We start from the raw sequence: 21,319 nt of genomic DNA, 5'->3' as shown, positions 1-21,319 counted from the left end.
CCCACGCTCATCTTAAAAGCAACTTCAAATCCACGTCTCAGCCTGCTAACCAGCAAGCGCAAACGGATTGCATGTTGGATTTCGAATCAGATGTCCGATTCAACCCACCCCCAACCCCTTCTCCACCATCGTAGCTGAGTTCATCTAGCTTCCATGACGTTCCTCCATCCTCAACCCATCAGAGTGTATTCTCCCTTCAGTCTTCATCACTTCCTATCGCCTGTTATTGGTCCGGCAGAAGACCTCCATGTTGGGCCCGGTTCTGCCAGAGGTTTCTTCCCAAAGGGGAGTTTTTCCTCTCCACAGTCGCTTCAAGCTTGCTCATCATGGACAGTTCATGCAACCCTGTGTTTATCAAGTTGGACATCTATCTTAAACAGATCATCATATGGACTGAGCAAACTTCTTCTATCTCCACTCCACCACCAGTTTCAGACCTGGGGGGAACATCCCTGTTCTCATACATCTACTTATGCATATTAAAGTATAATTCAGCATTAATGTTCCTGCCGAGGTCTGAGCGCCAAAGACTTAAAATATTGTATCAATAAAATCCTTCTAATTGCCATTTCTTTCTCTGTGAGTTTTTCAGATTGAATTCAGTTCAGTAACAGTTCTTTGGCCATTCTGCTTTTTAAGGAGTAACACTGGTAGGACAACCTGGTAGTTTGGTTTAGCAAACATGTCGCTCCTTCCTTACCAACTGCAGCTTTAAAACAGTGTTACCTTCATAAGATTTATGGGTGGTATGGGTGGCTCTCCTTTTGCTTCCAATTCAATGCCTGTCAGTGACATTTTTTTTAAACAGCCACATCAGTCTATCCAGTTAGCAAATGGCTTTCGTTCAGCCTGCTGAGCTGCAGTGCACAGGCAAGAAGCTGGATTACTGTTCCCCCTCAATGCAAAGAATACTGTAGCATTTTAAAACCTTGGTATATTGTGACGCTGGCATGACCGGCAAAGTGATCCTTTCTTATATTGATCCTATTTTAGAGATCCACGGTTGGATTTCAGCATGGAGGATTTTTTTTAAGCCAGGTGGAAGTCAGGGCACACGGTTTACTGACAAAAGCAGCTATTTTAAACCTAGCTGTTTTAATTAAATGTCAGTAAAAGGGGCAAATGTTGTATAATATAGGAAAAAGAGATAGTTTGCATCAGCTTTAGTTTGATTTTATGCAGTTTTGGTTTGGATGTTAGTAGGGAAAGAAGCTGCAATTCAATATTTTTTTCAATATCTTCAAAATAAGATAATGGGATTAGCTGCTATTAAGCAGTAGCCTCTGTACAGAACAGGCTGAAATCAACGGCCTCCCTTGGTGCCATGTGAGGCAAAGTGGCTTTGCTTAGACTGGAACTAATGATCTAAAGAAAGGACCCGTGTCACCATAAGCGATACGAAGGCTCCTGCCTCAGGCGTACGGTCAGTGGATGGCCTCCGACCATCTGCTGCTGTGAGCCGGTCACAGTTCCCAGTCCGTTAGACAGGAACGGACGGCTCAGAAAACAATGTCCGTCACTGTCCAAATGTCATCTCCATGTTCACCACAACGAGAGAGAGTCTTCTGATATTTGGGCCTCGGCTGACTGGCCTTTTCTGTGTCCCTATTTGGGAATTTCATTTTGCTATTTTGAATCCGGCCTCTGTTTTGTGATGGCTGGCTGAGGGTCTGCGCTGGGAGGGGCCGCTCTTGTTAGAAAGCACCTCTTTGAGTCCAGAGATCTCAGATTCCTTTTTTTTTTTCCTGCTGGAGGGCTAAAAATATCAGAAAAAAGGAGCTTGTTGTGTTCAGCAGATGTTGTCCTGGGAAGTTGGAAGTGGTGGTAGGGGGTGGGTGGGGGGGGTCCTGTCCTGGAGCACACAGGGACGGAAAAGGAAACGGGACGACAGTCTATTTTCACCGTCCGTCTGCAGGGACATGCACATCAGCACGTGAACGTGTTCGGGAGGAAAGCCTTTCTCCACGAGGGTTCAGGTATTTGTTTACAACTGGTGTCACTTCGGTGGAAATGTGGGCGGGCCCCAGCTGGCGGAGGCTGAGCGGTCACATGTCGCCATGCCGGCGGAGGTTTGTCCAGGATGTCTCTGATCCGTAGGGATCCAGCTTGAGTAGAACAGGGGACCCACAGGGAAAACACGTTAGGCTGCTATACCTGGTCTTTGTTGTCCTGCTGTGGTTTTTATTTAGGCTGCAGAAGCAATCTACTGAAACAGTAAGAGTTTTTAGTGTTTCATGCAGACTTCCACAAGCTCTAGCAGCGGAAGATGTTTTTCATTCAGCTCGGCGGTGACAGTAATTACCATCCTGGGGACTGAGTTCTGCATGTCAGGTTGTTTTCAGTGACTCCAGCAGCTGTTTCTCTGTTGTAATCCTCCGCAAAGCCGTAAACGTCCTCCATTCTGGTTTCCTCTGCTGGACTCACAAGTCGATATGAGAGGCAGCTTCCATAAAATACAGTCTATACAGTGTATACAGCTTATAAGAGTACAGTGAGATTCCAGGTGGGATAAGGCAACATTACAATGTAAAAGTGCAACAGTGCTCAATATGTAAACAATGCAGGAGAACAACAGTGCGCAATCACAGTGTGCAGGGGAATGTTAAATCCGTTTTTATGTGCAAAAATAATGGTGCAAAAAGGTATGTATATGTATTTATGAAAGATGGCTGTTCAGTGAGCATCCCTCACCAGTTGTCTGAGTTTTTATGAAAGGTGAAGAACTAAAATTAGAGTTTGGTTAAAGGAATCTGTCAAAGCTTTAATTGTAGCAGTATTATCAGTCCTAAAATCAGAGTTATAAAGCTACAGCTGAATCAGGCATATCAGTGCATAGAACATTTTTTCAAGTTTTCAGAAATCCAAAAACTGTGTTTCAAAGAATTAGAAAATCAGTCCAGGTTTACGAGTCGAAGTGTTGTCTTTCACACATGAATCCATGCAAGGTGGTCCTTAGGCAGAAATTGGCAAATAGAATAAAGATTTATTTCATTTTAACCTGTGTTTTGAGTAATTTCTTCTCAGAGAAAAATCCTGGATGGCCAGCCAACAGTGCCAATGTTACCGCTGTGCCCCAAATGCTGGCATAAAATAATTATTATACACATCAATGCTAATGTCACCAAAGTCATACTAACTACTTTTTACCAGGAATTCAAAAAATGGCTCATAGCTTGTTTAAAAATACCATGTTGTTTTGCTTTTGCAACATCTCATTGGACCTCTTAGCGCAGCACATTCAGCCGGCAGTCTGGAGCTCCTAATGAATTTCCAGCTCTCCGATTTTCACTGCACTGAATAGGCTTCATGTGGGGTTGAAAAAGATTCTCTTAAATGGTGCATGTGCATAGATGTTTTTTTTTTTTTTCTTCCAACGCAGAGTCTCTATAAGTTTGCTTAAATGAAAATAAGTTACGGTTCTCCGCATTTAGATTGGTATTTAGCAGACTTGGAAATGGAGGTTCAATAAAGGGAACCTCAACCACATATAGTGGCCGTCAGTTGCATGAAAAATAAAGTGGTTTCACCCTGCGAGTCGCCTTATGTGAACCAGCGTGCAGCAGCTTTACAGCACCTTATAGAGCGCTCAGCGGCTGAGTTATGTGTCACTGTCTGACCATGATTGCGTGCGGTTGGATTATATAGCGATCGTGATTGTGTCTGAAGCAGGAAGAATGCTGCCAGCCTCTCCTCTGTGTGTTTAGACCTCAGCCCACATCCCCACTGCGGCTCAGCTGACAGTAACCGGTTGCTTTTTTAAACTCACCGCTGCCCCGTGAGGATACCAGCGCCTGTGTTTGTTTGACGCTTCGCAAAATCATTGCAAAACTTTACAGAAGATGATGAGTGTATACGCTCTGAAAATGGTTAAATGTTGTAAAACGGTCGTGTTCTCTATACAGCCTTGCTTTAACGTCTGCTGTATGTATGATTTAACCAGAGAAGGGTTAACTCACTCATTTTACTGGTTAGAAGGTGGAAAATTTGAGAACTTCTGCTGTAGTCCGAAATCACCAATCAGGATTCTGATACCTGCTTTTGGTTTTATTTTGTTTTGTTTTTTTGGTTTTGACTTGCTGATACAACTTTCCGCTGGTTCTAATTGCTCTTTTCAAGGTGAGTTTATTTATAAAGCACTTTTCAGTAACAAGACAATTCAAGGTGTTTCAAATTACAAACATAGTTATATACTTCCTTTCAGCTATTCTTTTATGAGTGGTCATCATTAATATTGGCAGCAGAAGCCTCGTAACGTTTTGTGTTTGTCAGAGCCGTGGCTTTAAAATAAGGTTCTAAGGTGTATTATTTCAGAACTAAGGCAGAATAATCATGAAGTTCATATTTTAAACTGTCTTAGGAATGCAGATCAGCATTAGGGCGGCAAGCATTACCAGAGCAGCATTATCTGTGTGTATTCGTTAAAAGATGCAAATCCTTGGTCCAAGTTGGAGTTCAAATCCAGCAGTTTCCATGACAGACAGAGGTTGAAGGCTCAAAAGGATAAAGCAGCCTTCCTATTATCATCTCAGTCTCACGCTCTCACTTTTTATAGCCTGAATGAACTGTAGCCATGTTTCAGCATGGTCAGGAAGCAACATGCTCTTTAAAATGATTTCAGAAGAAGGCACAGAGCTGTAGGAAACCTCGCTGACACTAAAAATAGCTGCCCTTCAATCCTTATCACTCAGATTCCTGTTGTTAGTAGTTGAGCTTATTCATGGTGCATTTATAATAAGAGATAAGATAAGATAATAAGATAAGAAAAGTACTGGATTCTTTTATTTAGCCAAGCTGGTCACTTGTCAGGACTGTTCAAGCTGAAGATTCTCCATCTTTAGTCAAAAGACGGAGAAGTTATGAATGCTTCTCACCATCCAATTCATTTTTAAAGCTAGGAACTCTGACATTCTAACTCCCAAATACATCTGGCAATCATCATCAAATCCACGGGGAATTGTTTTTGTTGTTTCTTTGGCAAAACATGGTGCAAAAAAAATAATTTGACCTTAAATCAGATTATTTGTGTTATTCGTGTCAGTCGATTAGTTGGTAACTAATATACTTTAAACTGGCACAAAACATATTTGATCATCCAACAGCGGAATTTAAAATGAGTTCAGTCAACCGAAGTTAAAATGACAACAGAAAGCTGTACATGAATTAGGTCAGGCCCAATAAGTCATGTTGACCCAACCTCATGTTGAAACACGATTGCTTAATGCTGAGAGAAATCAATACCGGCCAGTGAAACTCTCTGCTTTAGATAAACCTACAAAGAAGACGTTTTTTGAGAAAAGCTAAACTCAATATATCTGCTGAAGTCTGTAAAGCATTTGCCTGGTTTGTTGCTGTCATTTTCTGTGTGTAATGGTCAGAAGGCCAGCTATACACCAACGATACCAAATGACATAACTGGTGTCAGTGCCCTGAGCCACCCGCCGTGTACATATCCACCAACCAGGAGGCTGCGGTCGGAGTGCACTTGTACAAGAGTGGGCCAGAAGCTGCTGAACACAGCTGGGTTAGGTGAGGTGATAGCAGGCAAACAGCTGCCCAAACACGGTCGTTCCCAGAAAACGGTCAGAAAAGGCAGGATAATGGAAAAAGCGGTCAAACAGTCCTGTTTTGCTGTTACCAAGGGGGAAAAGTGAACAGAGAATGGAAAACATACACACAGTGCTTTGCAAAGGTATTCCTGCCAGTGGGGGCTTGTCAAGAGGGGACCTCGGCATTAAGATTGGGAAAAATGTAAACATAAATTATGGAGTAAAAAGTAATTATCACATCTGTTCTCTCATAAAATGTGGCTGACATTTGATTTTTCAGCATATCCATTCCATTTTGGATTCATTTGGGGTTATTTTGTCATGTGGGGCTAATCTTAATGTTCCAACACCATGGGATGCCAGACCGACGAGTGCGTATGTTTGTCCTACACTTTTAACTTCCGTGTGACTCGATGCTGGTTTCCAATTACTTACTTAAAGATTCTCCTCGGGGCACAACTCTCTATGCCCATGACCAAAAAAACGTTTCTGTGCCATCAGATTCATTCATCATACTTGTCAATCAAAGGCCTACCCCTGGCAGTTTAGTTGCACTGACACAAATGTCCCTCAAATGTACGGATACAAACAAAGGAGTCAGAGTCCAACAACAAGACGGGAGCGAATGGAGCAGCAGAAGAGCATTAGGTCGTTTATTTACAAAATAGGCTTTTGCCTCAATAGATAAGCGGCTAAAGGAGCTCAGACCTTGGACCTAGCAGCAGGAAAATGACTGTGGTCGGATTTCAAGCTCAGTTATAAAAGGCATGGCCGTCACATGCACCACTGTCATTTCAACATCCATGTCTATATCTCTGTTTATATTTCTATTTACTTTTTTCCAATTTAGTCTCATCCTTTCAAATTGTTTCTTGCCACTGCCACTTTCTTGCAACATCGACTGGGATATTGTTTTTTAGCTCAACGGCTATAAATGTCTCCACACCTTTCTCCCTGACCCGTCTGCTGTGTCCCTTGGCCTTCAAGATTCCCCCTCCTCTCTAAACTTCTCTAACAAACCTCTGAGGCCTTCACAGAGCGGCTGGTTTTAGCTCAGACTACATACAGTTAGACCATTGGGTTTCATTTAGAGGCATCGGAGTAAAGGGATTAAAAAAAAAACACAGCCACTACCGTATGTGCGCCAACGGGAATGCGTGCCAGTGGCGTACCGCTCTCTGCGCCGACCCGCATGCTTTTCGCTTGTGAACGTGAGAAAAGAGCCTCGCTCCTTTTTCATGGTTTCACATTATCTAGCTGTCTTTTAACTGTCAGATTTGTTACCTGCGCAAATCCATTTGCACTCTCCCCCACAGAAATGGGATTATAAGAGGGAATGGGCGGGGACCATGAGGATTATTACTGGAAGACGATTACACAACCAGAGCAAGAAGTTCAAGAGGCATGAGAAGCAGGGGGCTGATGCGGCTAATGTTGTGCACATACAGCGCTTTCATGCATAGAGAAAAGAGCGCCCAGGTCAGGCGTACGAACGGGTTAGAGCTGGTCTCCCTGAGCTCCTGTCATAATTACGACCCTTAAAGTCACTCATGCATTGCCCCATTGCTTTGGGTCTTTAAAATAAAAAACTCTGTTTCCAGTGTTTATGTGACTCCTGTTAGACATCTGCTTAGTCAAACTGAGATGAAGGTTTCTGTGAGCAGGCATCCTTAAATGACTTCACTCCTGCCAGGATCAGGTGTCTGGACTCACTCAGCGGTGTGTGTGTGTGTGTGTGTGTGTGTGTGTGTGTGTGTGTGTGTGTGTGTGTGTGTGTGTGTGTGTGTGTGTGTGTGTGTGTGTGTGTGTGTGTGTGTGTGCGTGTGTGTTGTTAAACAGGCTGGGAAGGGAGAGCCCCACGTCTTCAAGGAAAAGACCTTCAAGAAGAAGCGACAGTGCAGCGTGTGTCGACAGAACATCGACAACGTGGGCTCCTTCTGCAGAGGTAGGAGAGTTACTGGGCTGATGTGAGGCCCTGAATTAAATTAGACATACAGCTTGCATATAAACAGTAGAAAATATACAAGTTCAAAGAGGTTACAAACCATTAATGAGATAGTTTACATGTTGAGGTAAAAAAAAAAACAAGGCACTGCTGGTTGTACTTGACTACGATGTTATTTTCTCTCTCTTCCTTGTTTCCTTCAGTATGCAAAACAGCCACCCACAGGAAGTGTGAGGGCAAGGTAAGGATCATCCTCAAACATTAGAATAATAATGGTTAAAGACTTAAATGTCACACAGTAAACATCGCACACATTAAGCTTGGAATTTATGTCCCACGCAAGCTTCCACTTACAGTTGCAGTCAGACATTTACATCCACTCACCAGGGGTTTGGGTGTCATATATGGACGTTTGACGACTCTTCATTCCAGAAATGGCATGGTTGATTTCAATGAATTGGTTTCCGGGCACAGATGAAATGTTTTAGCATAGTCTACAAACACTCCCAGGGTGGAAGTAGGAGCTCTCTGGTAGGCCGTTCCAGGACCAGTTTTCATGGGTTTTGGGTTTCAGCTTTCTGGAACTGTTGGTGTGAAATGAGACTGAATTCATAACATTAAATGTTCTCTATTACATGCACCAGTTGCACTGGTAGAAAGATAAAACCAGAGCATGATGCTGCCACCACCAACCAAGTTGGTATAGTTTTCTTAGGTTTGCAAGCATGACCTTGACTCCAAACATTTTCATTGTTGGGGCCAAACAGCTCAAACTTTGTCTTATCTGACCATAGAACATCATTTCAGAAGACACCTGCTTGAATTTCAGTCAAGCATATCGGTCTCGATTTTACAGTAAATCCAAACTTCTGTATCAAGTTCTCCTAAGAAGTCAGCAAAATTACATGCTGTTTAATCCTTCCACCTCCTTATCGGAACTTCTATTATTATAATCCCAAAACATTAAAGATTAAACATTTAAAAAATAAAACATTTAAAGTACAGGAGGGGTCAGCAACCCTGGGTGCTCGTGCCGTATGAAGGCACGCTGTTGGCATTGATCTTAGAAAGTCTGTTAAAAATTAGATATACAGCACAGCCAGTGCCCATTTTAAATGAGCTTAAGCAGAAACATCAGTTGCACGAGTTGGACAAACTGCTTTAAAAGCTGGCAGTATTTTCCATGTGATGTTGATACTTCACATGCTTCATGGAGCCGTCCGCTCAGCACAGCATCAGCATCCCTCAAATACACGGATAAATCCGAAGACTCGAGAAATGGACCCATGTTTTCCTAACAACAAACCCGAATGTCATGTATGACCAGCTGGATGTGTCTCTCTTTAACTGGCTGGGTACAGAGGACATGGAAACGCCGCTGATTCAGCTGCAGAGCTTCACTCTGCAATCCACAGCTGTGCCGGATCGTGGAGCTTTCATTTTCACCTGCTGGGCATCACTACCAGCAGGCCCGTATTAAGACAATGTGGTGCCCCTGGGCACTATACCTCAAAGCCCCTAACCCCCCCCCCCCCCCCATTACCCGTGCTGTCCTCTGGTAAAAAACATCAGACATAATCAAGGGGATTTCTGTAATGTAATTTACTATTTACTAACTTACACAACTACATGTAGGCATGTGAGCAGTGAGCAATATTCAAATATCTCATTTTAAAATGTTGAAATCAAAAAAATCTTGATTTATTTATCATTTATTATTGTGACATCAGTGTTCACAAAACGAATATTGCATGGTCTTTCAACAATTTCAAGTAAATAATAACAATTTATAAAAAATATATTTTTAAAGCATTTGTCATGTGGTGCCGCCCCCCCCCCCCCCCCCCCCCCCCCCCATGGTTGGTGCTGGCCCACTGGCCCTTATGGATAATCCGGCCCTGACTACCAGACAGGTTTAAGCGTCTCGAGAACACTGCATAGGCCTCATTGGCAGTAGTCAGCTCCACACATCTACACATCTCTACATATCTGTGTGAGCAGAGTTTCTCTCGCATGAAGAGTGTGCTCAGCGTGTCCCGTAGTCGTCTGACCGCTGGACAAGCAGAGACCTGCATGCTCCTCAGGTGTGATCCCCAGACAACAGAACTGGCAAACACAAGCAGGGCCAGGGATGCAAGTAACAGGCGTCTCTCTGTACTAACATACACATGTTGGTCCAGTTTAGATTTTTCTCATCATTGGTGGGAGGACAGCATAAGTACCATTTGTATTTTCTGTTGTATTTTTCCTTTGCCTTAATGGCCTTGTTATGGATAAAAAAGCTGCTTATTTTTTTTTATATTTGATCTGCGCTCTGGCGTATTTATCTGTCAATAAATACAGTTCTATAAAGTTGTTGTCCATAGTATATAACAGTTTATTATTATTATGTTCCCTTGTGGTTGATATGGCACATTAACTTCGGATTTTAGATGGCACCCCTGATATATAGCATTATAAGACATTGATCCATATGCCGTAGGTAATTGTTGTTTGCAGACTCGCCAAAGAGCAGCTCCACTTCTCAGAGCTCCAAATGAAATGCGCACACATTCGCTGAGGAAATGAGCACCCTCAGGGCTGTCCCACAACAACATTATTGGGATACAGGAAACGCTGTGGGGAGTAAAACAAACGTGGAGTCATCCCCGGCCACCTTGACCCCTCTCTAATTCGCCGTTAACCCCAAATGCAGTCCCTCTTATCTTGCTACATGAGTTTGAACCCTTGAGAGATAGTCGCCCCTTGTTTTTAATGTGCATACTTTACAACTCCAACCTTTGGGAACTATACAGAAACGCACATCGGGATGATTCGTTAGACTGTCATCGTTGAGGTGAGGCGTGAAACAACAAATGACCGAAGCTCTGCACGTCCAGAGGTCCGAAGAGCCCAGCCAATAAAAAAGGCTGCTCAGCCACATTCCTCAGAAAGAGCTCCGAGTCTGTCTCCAACCCCACACCGTGGCTCCTGTGAAAGAGCCATTGATGGAGAGATGGTATAATGAATAGACAGAGGGACGCAGGGGGGAAGAATGCCAGCCATGGCAGGACAAGCTCGGAGCCTTGGCGAGAAACGGGCCAAGGAGAAGGAGAAGGAGCCAAGGGCAAAGGCACGTGGTAAAGACGTCCTCCCATGCCGGAGGAGCCGAGGGCCTCAGGGAGAAGTTCAGGGATAAAAGGAAGCTCTGAGATGGCATAAACAAGGACAAAGTAAAAACTGGTTTTCCTTTTGGGGGACGAGGACATTTGCTTTGCACTAGACATGACAATGTCTAACTTTTCATATTCTTTATCTAAAAAGCCACAGATGACCAGAAGGGAAATCACTTTTCTTTATGCAGGTTTTGAATCGTCTACCATCAAACTCTGCATGCAAACATACTGAGAAAAAACAAAAAACAAACACATGAACTGTCATACAACACCACACTTTGTCACAACCACAAACTCCAATGAAAGGTGTCGCGCTGCAGCTGTAATCAGCCCAGGATGACCCGTGGTAACTTTGGAGGGGCTGCAGAGATTCAGAGTTCAGGTGAACAGGATAACCGTTTGACATGCTCTTTACAAAATCTTATTTGTATGAAGAAGTGGTAAGAGCAAAGTCATTTTTATAAAATCAGAATTCAGAAGAAAACCTTTTCAAAGTTTGTCGCAGTTTTTTTTTTTCGCCTCCATTCAAAACGCTGTGGATGAAAACAAACACCGCGCAACACCCTGAGTGCACCCTTCCCAGCGTGAAAACATTCAGGGCCCGGCCTCACACTGCAAAAAACGTAACTTAAAATAAGTAAAATGTTCTTGAAATGAGTGTATTGTTCCTTGATTTGAGCAGGTTAATAAGATGATCTGCCAATAGAATAGGATTTTTGCACTTAAAATAGGAATAATTCATCGCCATCGTCTTATTTCAAGTGCAGTATATCTAATTTTCTTATTTTAGGGGTAAAAATACTCATTCCATTGGCAAATAATCTTATTTACCTGCTCAAATCTAGGACAAAAACACTAATTTTAAGAACGTTTTTCCTTATTTTTAGATCCGTTTTTGCAGTGCATCCAGCGGTGATGCTTGTTTTTTAAGCGTGGACAGGGGAGAACATCCTGACAGAAAACTTGGAAGAGACTGCAAAAGACCTGAAAGTGGGTAGAGGTTACACAGACGCTCTCACTCCTGCAGCAGAAGTCTCTGCAGTGGGCCTGAAGACAAATGCATGTCACAAATTATCGATTTTTCTCAGAAAAAAAGTTGAAAAGCCATGCGAGGTTGTCCCCTCCCCTTCACAACTTTGGGCTACTTTTTGTTGTTCGGTCACATAAGATAAAATGAATGCGACAGGACAAAATGTGAAAAAGTTCAAATGGGTGTAAAAACCACGGGACCGTAAATATAGATTAAATGTGCAGAATTTGGCAAAGAATTTGTTTCCAGTAGTGGGATTAGGATGTTTTTCAGAAGCGTTGCGATGTGAGTTTGTTGTCTGGGAGCTAAACAGCGATATCCATCGCTGCTGCCCAGGAAGGGAGAGGTTAGATAAGGCAGGGTGTGGAAGCGCGGTCGCCATGTCCGTCCTGGCTGTTATCTAACAGGAGAAGGGATGGCGATGGAGGCGAAAAAAGCAAGGATTGGCGGGTCGTTCGCTTTTTAGACGAACTCACCGTTCAACTTTGAGCACGTACAACATCTGTGGTCTGTAATGCAACCCACTTCTCCCCAGTCCTCTGTTTACGTCTGCTGCTGGCGGCTGCTGCCGTACGCCTGGTGACAAATCGTCTCATTACCACACCGGTCAGCATCCTGTCTGTACATCTGCTCCAACTCTGTGGAACCACTCAGCGCCACCTACACACACACACACACACACACACACACATGCGCAGGCAAACCTTTTGTAAACTTCCTTCCCATGAGAGTGGTTGGTGGTAAAAGGTAGTCAGTTTACAGCTTTTCTTTTCTTTTCTGTCTCCCCTGTCATTCTGTTTCCTAAGCTTTGCCCACAAGGCCAGCTGCCTCCAGCTGGTCCGTCTCTGTTCTATTAAAACGCCCAGACTCTTTCACAGAGACCAGCAGAACGCCGTAAACAGTTTTTATGTCTGCATGTTTTTTTTTGTTTTTTTTTTTCTCAGAGAATAGTTTCCCCTGTATCTTTGATCCCAAGTGGAAAATGCAGTCCTCTGGGAGCAGATGGGGGGGGGGGGGGGGGGGTGGTAGGGAGAGTGGCTGAGGTCCCAGTGGCAGAGGAGGGAGGATGGGGAGGACTCAGAGGAACAGTGGGAAGAGGAAGGATTAAAATGAGTGAAATTCAGCCCATGACGAGTTGACTGGCCTGTCCAATTAAACAAGAAGAGGCATTTCCGCAGGTCAGGGGAAAAAAAAAAAAAAAGAGGACCGGACATTTTAGTATTTGCTAGAGTTAAAGTCTGAGTCAGATCAACAGTGATTGAAATACTACCTCAGACTGGATCTGCCTGGCTTTGCGACTGAGAGGCAGATCAGAATACTTAATTCTGTGTAATGCCCTGCTCCTTTTACTCTGACTTTTTAACAGTAAGGATCGTTGTTCTAATGTTTTTCTAATTTCCCAAAGAGCTGGGAAACCCCTTGGAGAATGGATTGCATTCATGTAAACAGATGAAACATCTAGGTATGAGATGCTTATACCGTGATAACCTTGACCAAAATACCAGTTTCACACACGGCCTCTTGGTTTTGGAGAAAATTATAATCATTTTGGTCAATAGATTATTTGCAGTATGCTTAATGACTTTGGAATAAATTAATCTATTGTACTTAAAGAGCTGTCAACTGCTATGAACATTTTGATTTGCCTGATACCTTGTTGAATTTTCTCTTAAGATGACTGATAGAGCATTTATTCATGTAGACTTTCAAAATAAAACTATAAACACAAAATTAGCAATACAGTGAATATCATAAATCTCTGGACGACAAAACACTTGATTGAAAGTAATGACAAAATAAATTAAAATATCAAAAACTTGATTCCATTACAAAATAAATAGAATAAGACTATATGTTTGATCAAAACTGATGGTAGATACAAAAAAGTTATTCTGACCAATCAAATTCACTCACATTTTATAGCAGCAAGTAAAAGACCCTCTACTGTGCATGAAATTCAGATTCGGCCAAATTAGTTCCTGTCACTTTCCACGTTAGTTGCTTAAAAATGTTCTGTGCCAAAATGTCAGATGGTTGCACAGCGTGGTTATGTGTGTAGCACTCGTGTTAATAATAAGCTAGCGAGTTGCTATACTAGATATTATCAACTGTGGATATGAACGAGTCATTATGATTAAACCAGCCACCGGAGCTATATGTCAGTAACTAATGCTACAAAGCGGTAGGCTGTGTATAATCACTAAGCAGGGTCAGAAGATTCTGATAAGCAAAGGGCAAAGAGGTTGTCCACTTTCTGCAGAGTCCAAGAGCTACAGTACTCTGGGGTTTCCACGTCACTGCAATACAAAGCATCAAATCCAGTCGTGTCATCCGACTGTGTGGTTTTACCAGTTGCTGTGAGAACGGCACTTGTCTGATTGCATTGTGGCAACTCTACAGCTTGGTAGAGAGGGGTCGTGGTGTGGGATGCTTGTAGACGGGCTTGGTCTCTTGGTTCCTGTGAAAGGAGCTGTTAAAAGCTTAGTTTGGATTTGTCTGGGTCCCTTACCTTGACATAGAAAAAAGTCGTATCACCATTGAGGTTGGTGAGACATCTCTAGTCAGAACTTTTAACTAACTTTAGCTGTTTGAAAAAAAACTGTAGCTTAAAATATCTTTATCAGTGGGATAAAACACCATGCTAGTGGATATTAACAGTCTACAGTTTGATGCGGTGCTGCTTTCTTTAGCTGAATGTCTGTGTTCCTATGTGGAGTTATGTTTGTTGAGCCCTCCGGTTGCATCCATCCTCCAGATCAACTGTGACTCGTGAGTCTGCTCAACCTTCGCCAAGATCAGTAGAAACCTTTCATTTCCATCAGACTTAAAATGTGCAGCGGTGCTAATGATGGTTTGTTCCTGTGGGTCTCATCGCTGGCCTCACAACCAGCTAATCTACCAGCAAAGTGCCTTTGAGACTTCTTCCCCAAGCAACTGCTGACTTCAACACTGAAGAGTGTTGTGATTGCTGTGGCTTTAGCACGGCGCTTTTGCTGATCAGAAAAGGATCCACACTTTCCCATCAACCAGTCACCAGTCAGAAAATCCCTGTTAAGCATCATGGTTTCTGATCACAGCCTAAGTCTCTACAATCATAAACCAAACCAAAGTGATGGAAGCTTCTGCTTCAAAGCTGAATTTATAAGCTTAGGACTTCATAGCTCCGACTGGAAAGAGGCTTGAGCAACGAGCCATCCCACAGATGTTGCGTGTTGGCAGCGTAGGGCTGGATGTTTCAGTGATTACAATCCTTCCTTCCCCTCAGGATTCCTCCCCATCCCTTGTTGTCAGGCCTCTTATCCTCTGAATATGACAGAAAACACGCCGGGCAGTGGTTCTGCTGCCTGTTGCGTCTCTTCACAAGAAGAGGATGTGCAATCAAGTGGAGATACAGTGGAAGTGGGGGAGGACAGAGGGATGGGCAGAGCAACATGACCCGCCTCATGTTTCCCTAACATAAAACCCTTTCATCAGGACAGTTGTGGTTACAGTCGAATTCCCCAGGGTTGCCGGGGTTTTTTTTTTCTTTTCTTTCTGTAAAGGAAACACGGGACATACAGACATCCTCCCTCTTACCCCGCTCGTCGTTCTTTTAGGTTTGATTTTTCCAGAGGTTCCTAAACTCATGTGTTCAAAGTCTTTTCAATCCGTGCGATCTTTCAGATACAAAGGATGCCAAAGCAATAGAGCAATGGATGCAATGGAAGCAACGGTGGCGATGAGGAGCTGGAACAATGGAGTAACGGTTACACAGTCCATGTTTTCCCAACACGCATCCAGCTGACCCCAGCATCCCAGTTACGCTGCAGACTTCCTGTCAAACTGAAACCCATCGGCCAAACCGCCACACAAACGTGTCACCCATTGCAGTGAGAAGCACATGGGCCGCATCGTGCTACTTAACTTTTAGGCTTTCGACAAACCCATTTTAAAACCATCACACCAGTTATCACATTACGGAGAAGAACAAATTGTTTTTAGACGGTCGTTTTCTTGGGGGGGGGGAGAGGGCTTCTCAGTGACGCCTGCAATGAGTAATCTGTGTGGCCCTGAGCCCAGACCTCTGGTTTCCCTCCTGCAGACCCAGACCATCAGCAGAAACTTGTGTTAGTCAGCCTGAGTCATCGTGAATAACAGGACAAATGGATCTCCCAGCCTTAAAGCGACCATGACCGTCTCTCCTGACCAAAGGAGACGCCACTTTATCACAGACAGCTCTGGTAGTTGCTGAGATAGCAGTGTGTTTTACCATCAAGCTGTGTGTGTGTGTGTGTTGTGTGTTGTGTGTGTGAGTTGCCAAGTGAGAACGATGATGAGATCAATGTCAATGAAAGTTAAAACTATAAGCGTGACAACGAACATAGCCAAGTTTGGAATAACAGAGTGAGAGTCTGTGTGAAACCCACAGGGTTTTCCAAAACCTTTCAAGTACCTTGGTAGTGTGAATGTGTGTTTATATATATATATATATATATATATATATATATATATATATATATATATATATATATACCATGTTCTGGCTGACTACTCCATTCTGATTGGTAGCAGGGTGACCGTTGTAAAATGTTATTGTACACCCATAAAAGGGTCAGATAGCCTGATTGTTCTAAATTATAGCGCTGGATCAGATGTTAGCTGGTAACGGCAAGACAGTTGACGCTGGTTATCTTGGCAACACGTCATACTGACAGATATTAAATAGTTTTCTAAGCCAGTTTAAAAATAAGGAGTCTTCATTAGCGATTTAAAATGCTCCAGAGTTTGCGCTGATTTAATATTAAGAAGCAGGCTCTTCCAGAGTCTGGGACCTGCCACAGCAAAGATCTTTATCTACTCAAAAAGTTTAGACTTTGTGTTGTGTCTATCAGATAAAGGCCCATCAAAATACACTGAAGTTTCTGATTTTAAGCTGAGAAAATATGAATAACTCTATAGCAGGGGTCACCAACCTTTTTGAAACTGAGAGCTACTTCATTGGTGTTGTGTCTTTAAATATATATGTATATATATATATATATATATATATATATATATATATATATATATATAAATACAAGTGTGAATAAACAGGTAGTATCTAACATATAATATATATATAATATATACTTCATATATATATATAGATTAGATAATACACATATATACATATATATATATATATATATACCCGACCAGACAATGCACTAAGTTGCGCTGTCTGTTCATCAACCTTGATCTGTCTAAAAGATCTGTTCGATATCTCAACCCCCACTGTGCAGCAGGACACGAGTCACACAGATTTTGGTTGATGATTTCACCTTCTCTATTGAAAAGTTTTAAGTTGGTGTGGTTTTTTTTTTTACTTTGTGTGTGAAAATGTAGGTAAATTTCGCTCCTTTCTCTCTGGGATCATCCCTCCCAGGCCTCATCATGATAGCGAACAATCAGGGGAAAAAAAACATCAGAAGTAGAGAATGAAGACTTTGCCCACAGAGATGTTTTGTTTGAGAGCTGTGGTATGCTGCAAACTGAGACGGGTCCTGAAGCAGTTGTTGACAAAGCCTGTCTCAAGAATCTGACTGCATTTCTGTACATATGGTAAACACTGTTTATGTTGCAGGACACTGCAAATATAGAAACGGGAGGAAACGCTGAGCTTTCGGGAATTGTGTGAGCATGTGTGTGTGTGTGTGTGTGTGTGTGGGTGTGTGTGTGTGTGTGTGTGTGTGCTGCCCATATATCAACAGGATGAATGACAGAGATGAATCTTAACCACAAAGTGTAGACACGGAGGCAAGGAGTGAAGCGCCGTAATAACAGCCAGTTATCAGTTGGCTCGCAGGAAACTTTTCCATTGTTGATGTTTTCCTGCTTTGTTTGTTTACCCACATTTATTTTTATCTGCCATCCAACTTTCAACGCTTCAAGGCTCATGGAGGAAGATAAAGATAGTTGGATGAGAAAACCATCGTGCATTTTTTTTTTCTTTACTTTGGTTTTGAGGATGTACTAAGAAACCCTCAAAGCACAACCAACTTGCATGGCTGTGGTTGTGTTTTCCATTTGCATACCTTTAGAGGCACATATTTATGATAGAAAGAAAGTGCACCCTCTTCCAACTCCAGGATATCATATAAAAAGGACCTTACTATGTTCTAAAATGATCAAAGTCCTGCCTCAGATGTACGAAAAACACATTGGAGATTCCACACTAGTATTTGGAGAAGAAACCTGAATGGAAAAGCTGTGCATTGCACCCTTGCAGCATCCAAATTAATGAAGAAAGTAGCAGCACGGCGCTACTGATTAAAAGCACTTGATGTCATGATTGTTTTTTTCCATTTTGGGCTCTCAAGGCAACAAACATAGAGGCAGAGAATCAGTGTAAGGATTTAATAGAAAATACTGAGTTGGCAATGACAGAGGGAACTGGAAACTGATGGCAGGGGTGACTGCGAGGGCTCTGGTCATGGACTGTGCAGGAAAGAGTGGACAAGACTGAGCAGCAACAGCAAGCAGGAAGGTGAAGACGTTCAGGCAGAGTATGACTTACGGAGAGGAAGAGTAGAGTCTAAGGGGCAGATGATGTGGTCGACAGACTGCCGGACGGCGTGTGTGGGGGGTTGACGATGGTGGAGCACATTGGAGGGTGGACAGATAGACGGAGGTAGACGGAGGACGCTGAGAGCGACTTTGGTGTTTCAGGGACGGAGGCCGACAGGAGGGCCCAGAAGGCTCTTGGGATTCGGTACAGGAACCAAGACTTGAGTTCATCCGGGGAGAATGGTACAGAGGATGGTCCAGATCAGGAACCAGACAGGAGCGCATACCTTGGAGTGAGTCAAAGGACAAAGACTACAGGAAGCTACAGGAAGCTACAAGAAGCAAAGGCTGGGTCAGGTACTGCTCAGGTAGAGCTAATGCTCTGAGGCCTTCCTTCTGTCTCCTGTTGTGTCAAATGGTCCCCTTGGTTGGAGTTAAAGAAAAACACCCTACTGGAGTCAGGTAAGAACCACAGATCTGTGTAACTGACACCTGATGAACTGATTAATGGCAGTGGGACCACGCCTGTAGAAGCAGTAGTCCATTCACTCTCTAAGGAAGATGCCAGCAAAGCAAAGCCCCACCAGACTGAGCCCTAAGCCCAAAGCGGAGATGTCTGGTCACTAAGCGATGTTTGGAGAGCAAAGCAATCACAGCACCGCAACCTAAACACCACATAGCAGCTGTCAACCATGGCGGTGGAAGAGTTACGATAGTGACTTGTTTTCGTCAGAGTTTGAAGACCTTTCAGTCACTGACTCAACGTTTGAACTCCTTTCCAGACCACAGTTATCAAAAATCTGAGGCCATCTACCTCACATCTGCAAGCAAAGAAAACATTATGTAAAGAAGACGGCAACAAAACTCATCCACAGCGATGTGAGAGACTGATAGAGTCTTACAGCAAATAACGGCTTTATGTTGTAGTTGCCAAAGGTGGTTTGACTAGCTATTGAACTGTGGGGTGTACTAAGTTTTTCCAGAACTAGCTTGGCTGTTTTGGCTTCATCTTTCTGCAGAGCTACATATTATCTAGAACCTTGTGAAGATCAGATCATCTCATTGTCTCCTGATATGTAAACACCTAAAGTTCACAGTGGGTGTCCTTTCTTTTTACCATTCCTCCCTGCAGCATGAGAGTTGGGGTACCCGCCGGATAGGATGCTAGTCCATCAAAGAATATTTCATCGAGAGCTTGTTTGGAAATTACAAGAAACTCTGTCTCCTTCGAAACTTAATGATAAATGAGTGCTGATTTGGAACCATTGTGGGCCCCTGTAGATGTGTGGTGAACATTCAGAGCGCTATAACAGAAATCTGCATCTTGCTTGGTTGTAAAACCTTTGCTGCCGGGAACCAATGTGTCCTCCCAGCTGCTTGGAGCGAAAATAAATCAGGGGATGTCCCTTTTGTTTAAAATCGACCGTGGTGACAGACATGAGGCTAGGAGACGGCGTGGAACATGTGCGGCACACTGGAAACTCTAAAAAACAATATTTGCTATCATAAACACTAAACCACGGTTGTTTTGACTCTGCTGAATGCTTTAGTTTTAAACTTTAGCTGCTGTTCCTTGAATCAGGGCTCGGTGCGTTCGGGTTTTCTCATTAGGAGCATCTCGTGTAGTGATTTTGAAGCTTTAAATATTTGTGGTGGGTTTGACAGAGTGTTATATGGCTAAGCAATGCCAGCAGCTCTCAGATCGGTCATAAGATAATCTGACATGTTTGTGCAAAAGCCTACATCTACATCTCTGCCTCTGAGATATAGTTAGGAACTTTCCTTTGAAGTTCTTAAACTCCTCAAAAGATGTTTTCGGAGGGATCGTCTGAATGCTTTTGACAGAGAAATGCAATTAGAAGAATATGATGGACTTTTTTTGTTGCATAAAATCTCTCATAGCTTTTGTGTTACGTAACTTATGTGACGAGAACCCTTTAAAAACTACACTATAGTTGGCATTGGAGTACAGCTACAGTTATTTAAGATGGATTTCTGTCATCTGGTCCAAAATTACTCCCCTAACTCCCCTAAATGGAATCTTACATGCAGCGGGTGAAAGAAAAGCCAGAATTTTCCACCCACATAATGACTTTATTCAACAAGTGGATGTAAAATTCTGCCAGAAATACAATACCTGGAAGTTTGGGCTTTAATCAGACTAATACTATATAATATATTTGAATCGACTCAGCTGTTAGCTCATGTTGATTTAAAGTTTTTCTCTCATCATGAGTTGGACAGAAAACAGGTGTACAACACAAAGAACCAGCGTAAAGTTCAAAGAGTTAACAGCAGTATTCACCCTTCAGGGAAGTAATGGAGCCATTTTTGTTGTCAGGAAAACGGAGACGGCCTTTGGTACACTAACCAGAACGCCCGTTTAAAAGCAGAAAGCATAACTTGCAAATGTCCTGTTCAATGTATACCACAGTAGGTGATGGACTCATCTGTTTTTTTTTTTACTAACGTATCTTGGCTACATGCGTTTTTATCTGTGGATGCAGTGATGTCTTAGTTTCATGTCACACTCATGCCGCTAATCTTCCTGAGTTAAGTCTCCAATCACAGCGATGATCAAAGCACAAAGGTCACAGCCAGCGTTGACCTTTACTGCCGATTCCTCGTAGCTTTCTTTAATTGTCTCTGATTGGCTCTCCTGTGGGGCCTCTAAGAATCAAAAGTAAAGCTCCCCTAGCAGCAGAAACGTCACACACGGCCTGAGGATCTGGATCGGCTACATCTATTTTTTTCCCATGCCTTGACATTCAAAGTTTTGCTCCGCCTCGCCTTGTGTGACAAGCTGATGTTGTAGGAAGTCAGCTCGGTTTCCAGGGATAGATAGCTTTGTCTAGGGTTTGCTTCCCTGTGGCGTCAAACCCACAGTCTTTTATTACACCCCTGGTTTGGGATTGTGTGGTGTTTTCCCGTCCAGCATGACTCGTCAGACTCCTCCTTGCTGTGTTTTGTTCAAAGTTAGAGAATGCTATGGTAGAAGTGGGTAACAGCGCTAAAAGCAGAGTCATGCGAACAAGAGAGTTCAGCTTCTCGCAGATCTGAGGTTCGAAGTCTTACATGATGTTAAAATAGGCCATTTGATCAGCATATAATGCTATAC

At 43.0% G+C, this 21,319-nt stretch overlaps 1 protein-coding gene across 4 annotated transcripts in view; it reads left to right on the top strand.

The window, feature by feature from the left end:
* The window catches only part of tns2a (tensin 2a), a 74,436-nt gene that overhangs the window by 17,635 nt on the left and 35,482 nt on the right, over positions 1–21,319 (top strand). For all 4 annotated transcript variants that reach the window (XM_012849291.3, XM_012849290.3, XM_012849289.3 and 1 more), the window contains exons 2-3: positions 7,386–7,491; positions 7,695–7,732. In XM_012849291.3, the coding sequence (XP_012704745.2) occupies positions 7,386–7,491; positions 7,695–7,732 (144 nt within the window). The remainder of the gene's footprint in view (positions 1–7,385; positions 7,492–7,694; positions 7,733–21,319) is intronic.

This window comes from Fundulus heteroclitus, chromosome 1 (genome assembly GCF_011125445.2).
Source record: "Fundulus heteroclitus isolate FHET01 chromosome 1, MU-UCD_Fhet_4.1, whole genome shotgun sequence".
In the NCBI taxonomy this organism is placed as follows: domain Eukaryota; kingdom Metazoa; phylum Chordata; class Actinopteri; order Cyprinodontiformes; family Fundulidae; genus Fundulus; species Fundulus heteroclitus.
The sequence above is the reverse complement of the archived record's forward strand: the minus strand, read 5'-3'. Positions and strand labels throughout refer to the sequence as shown.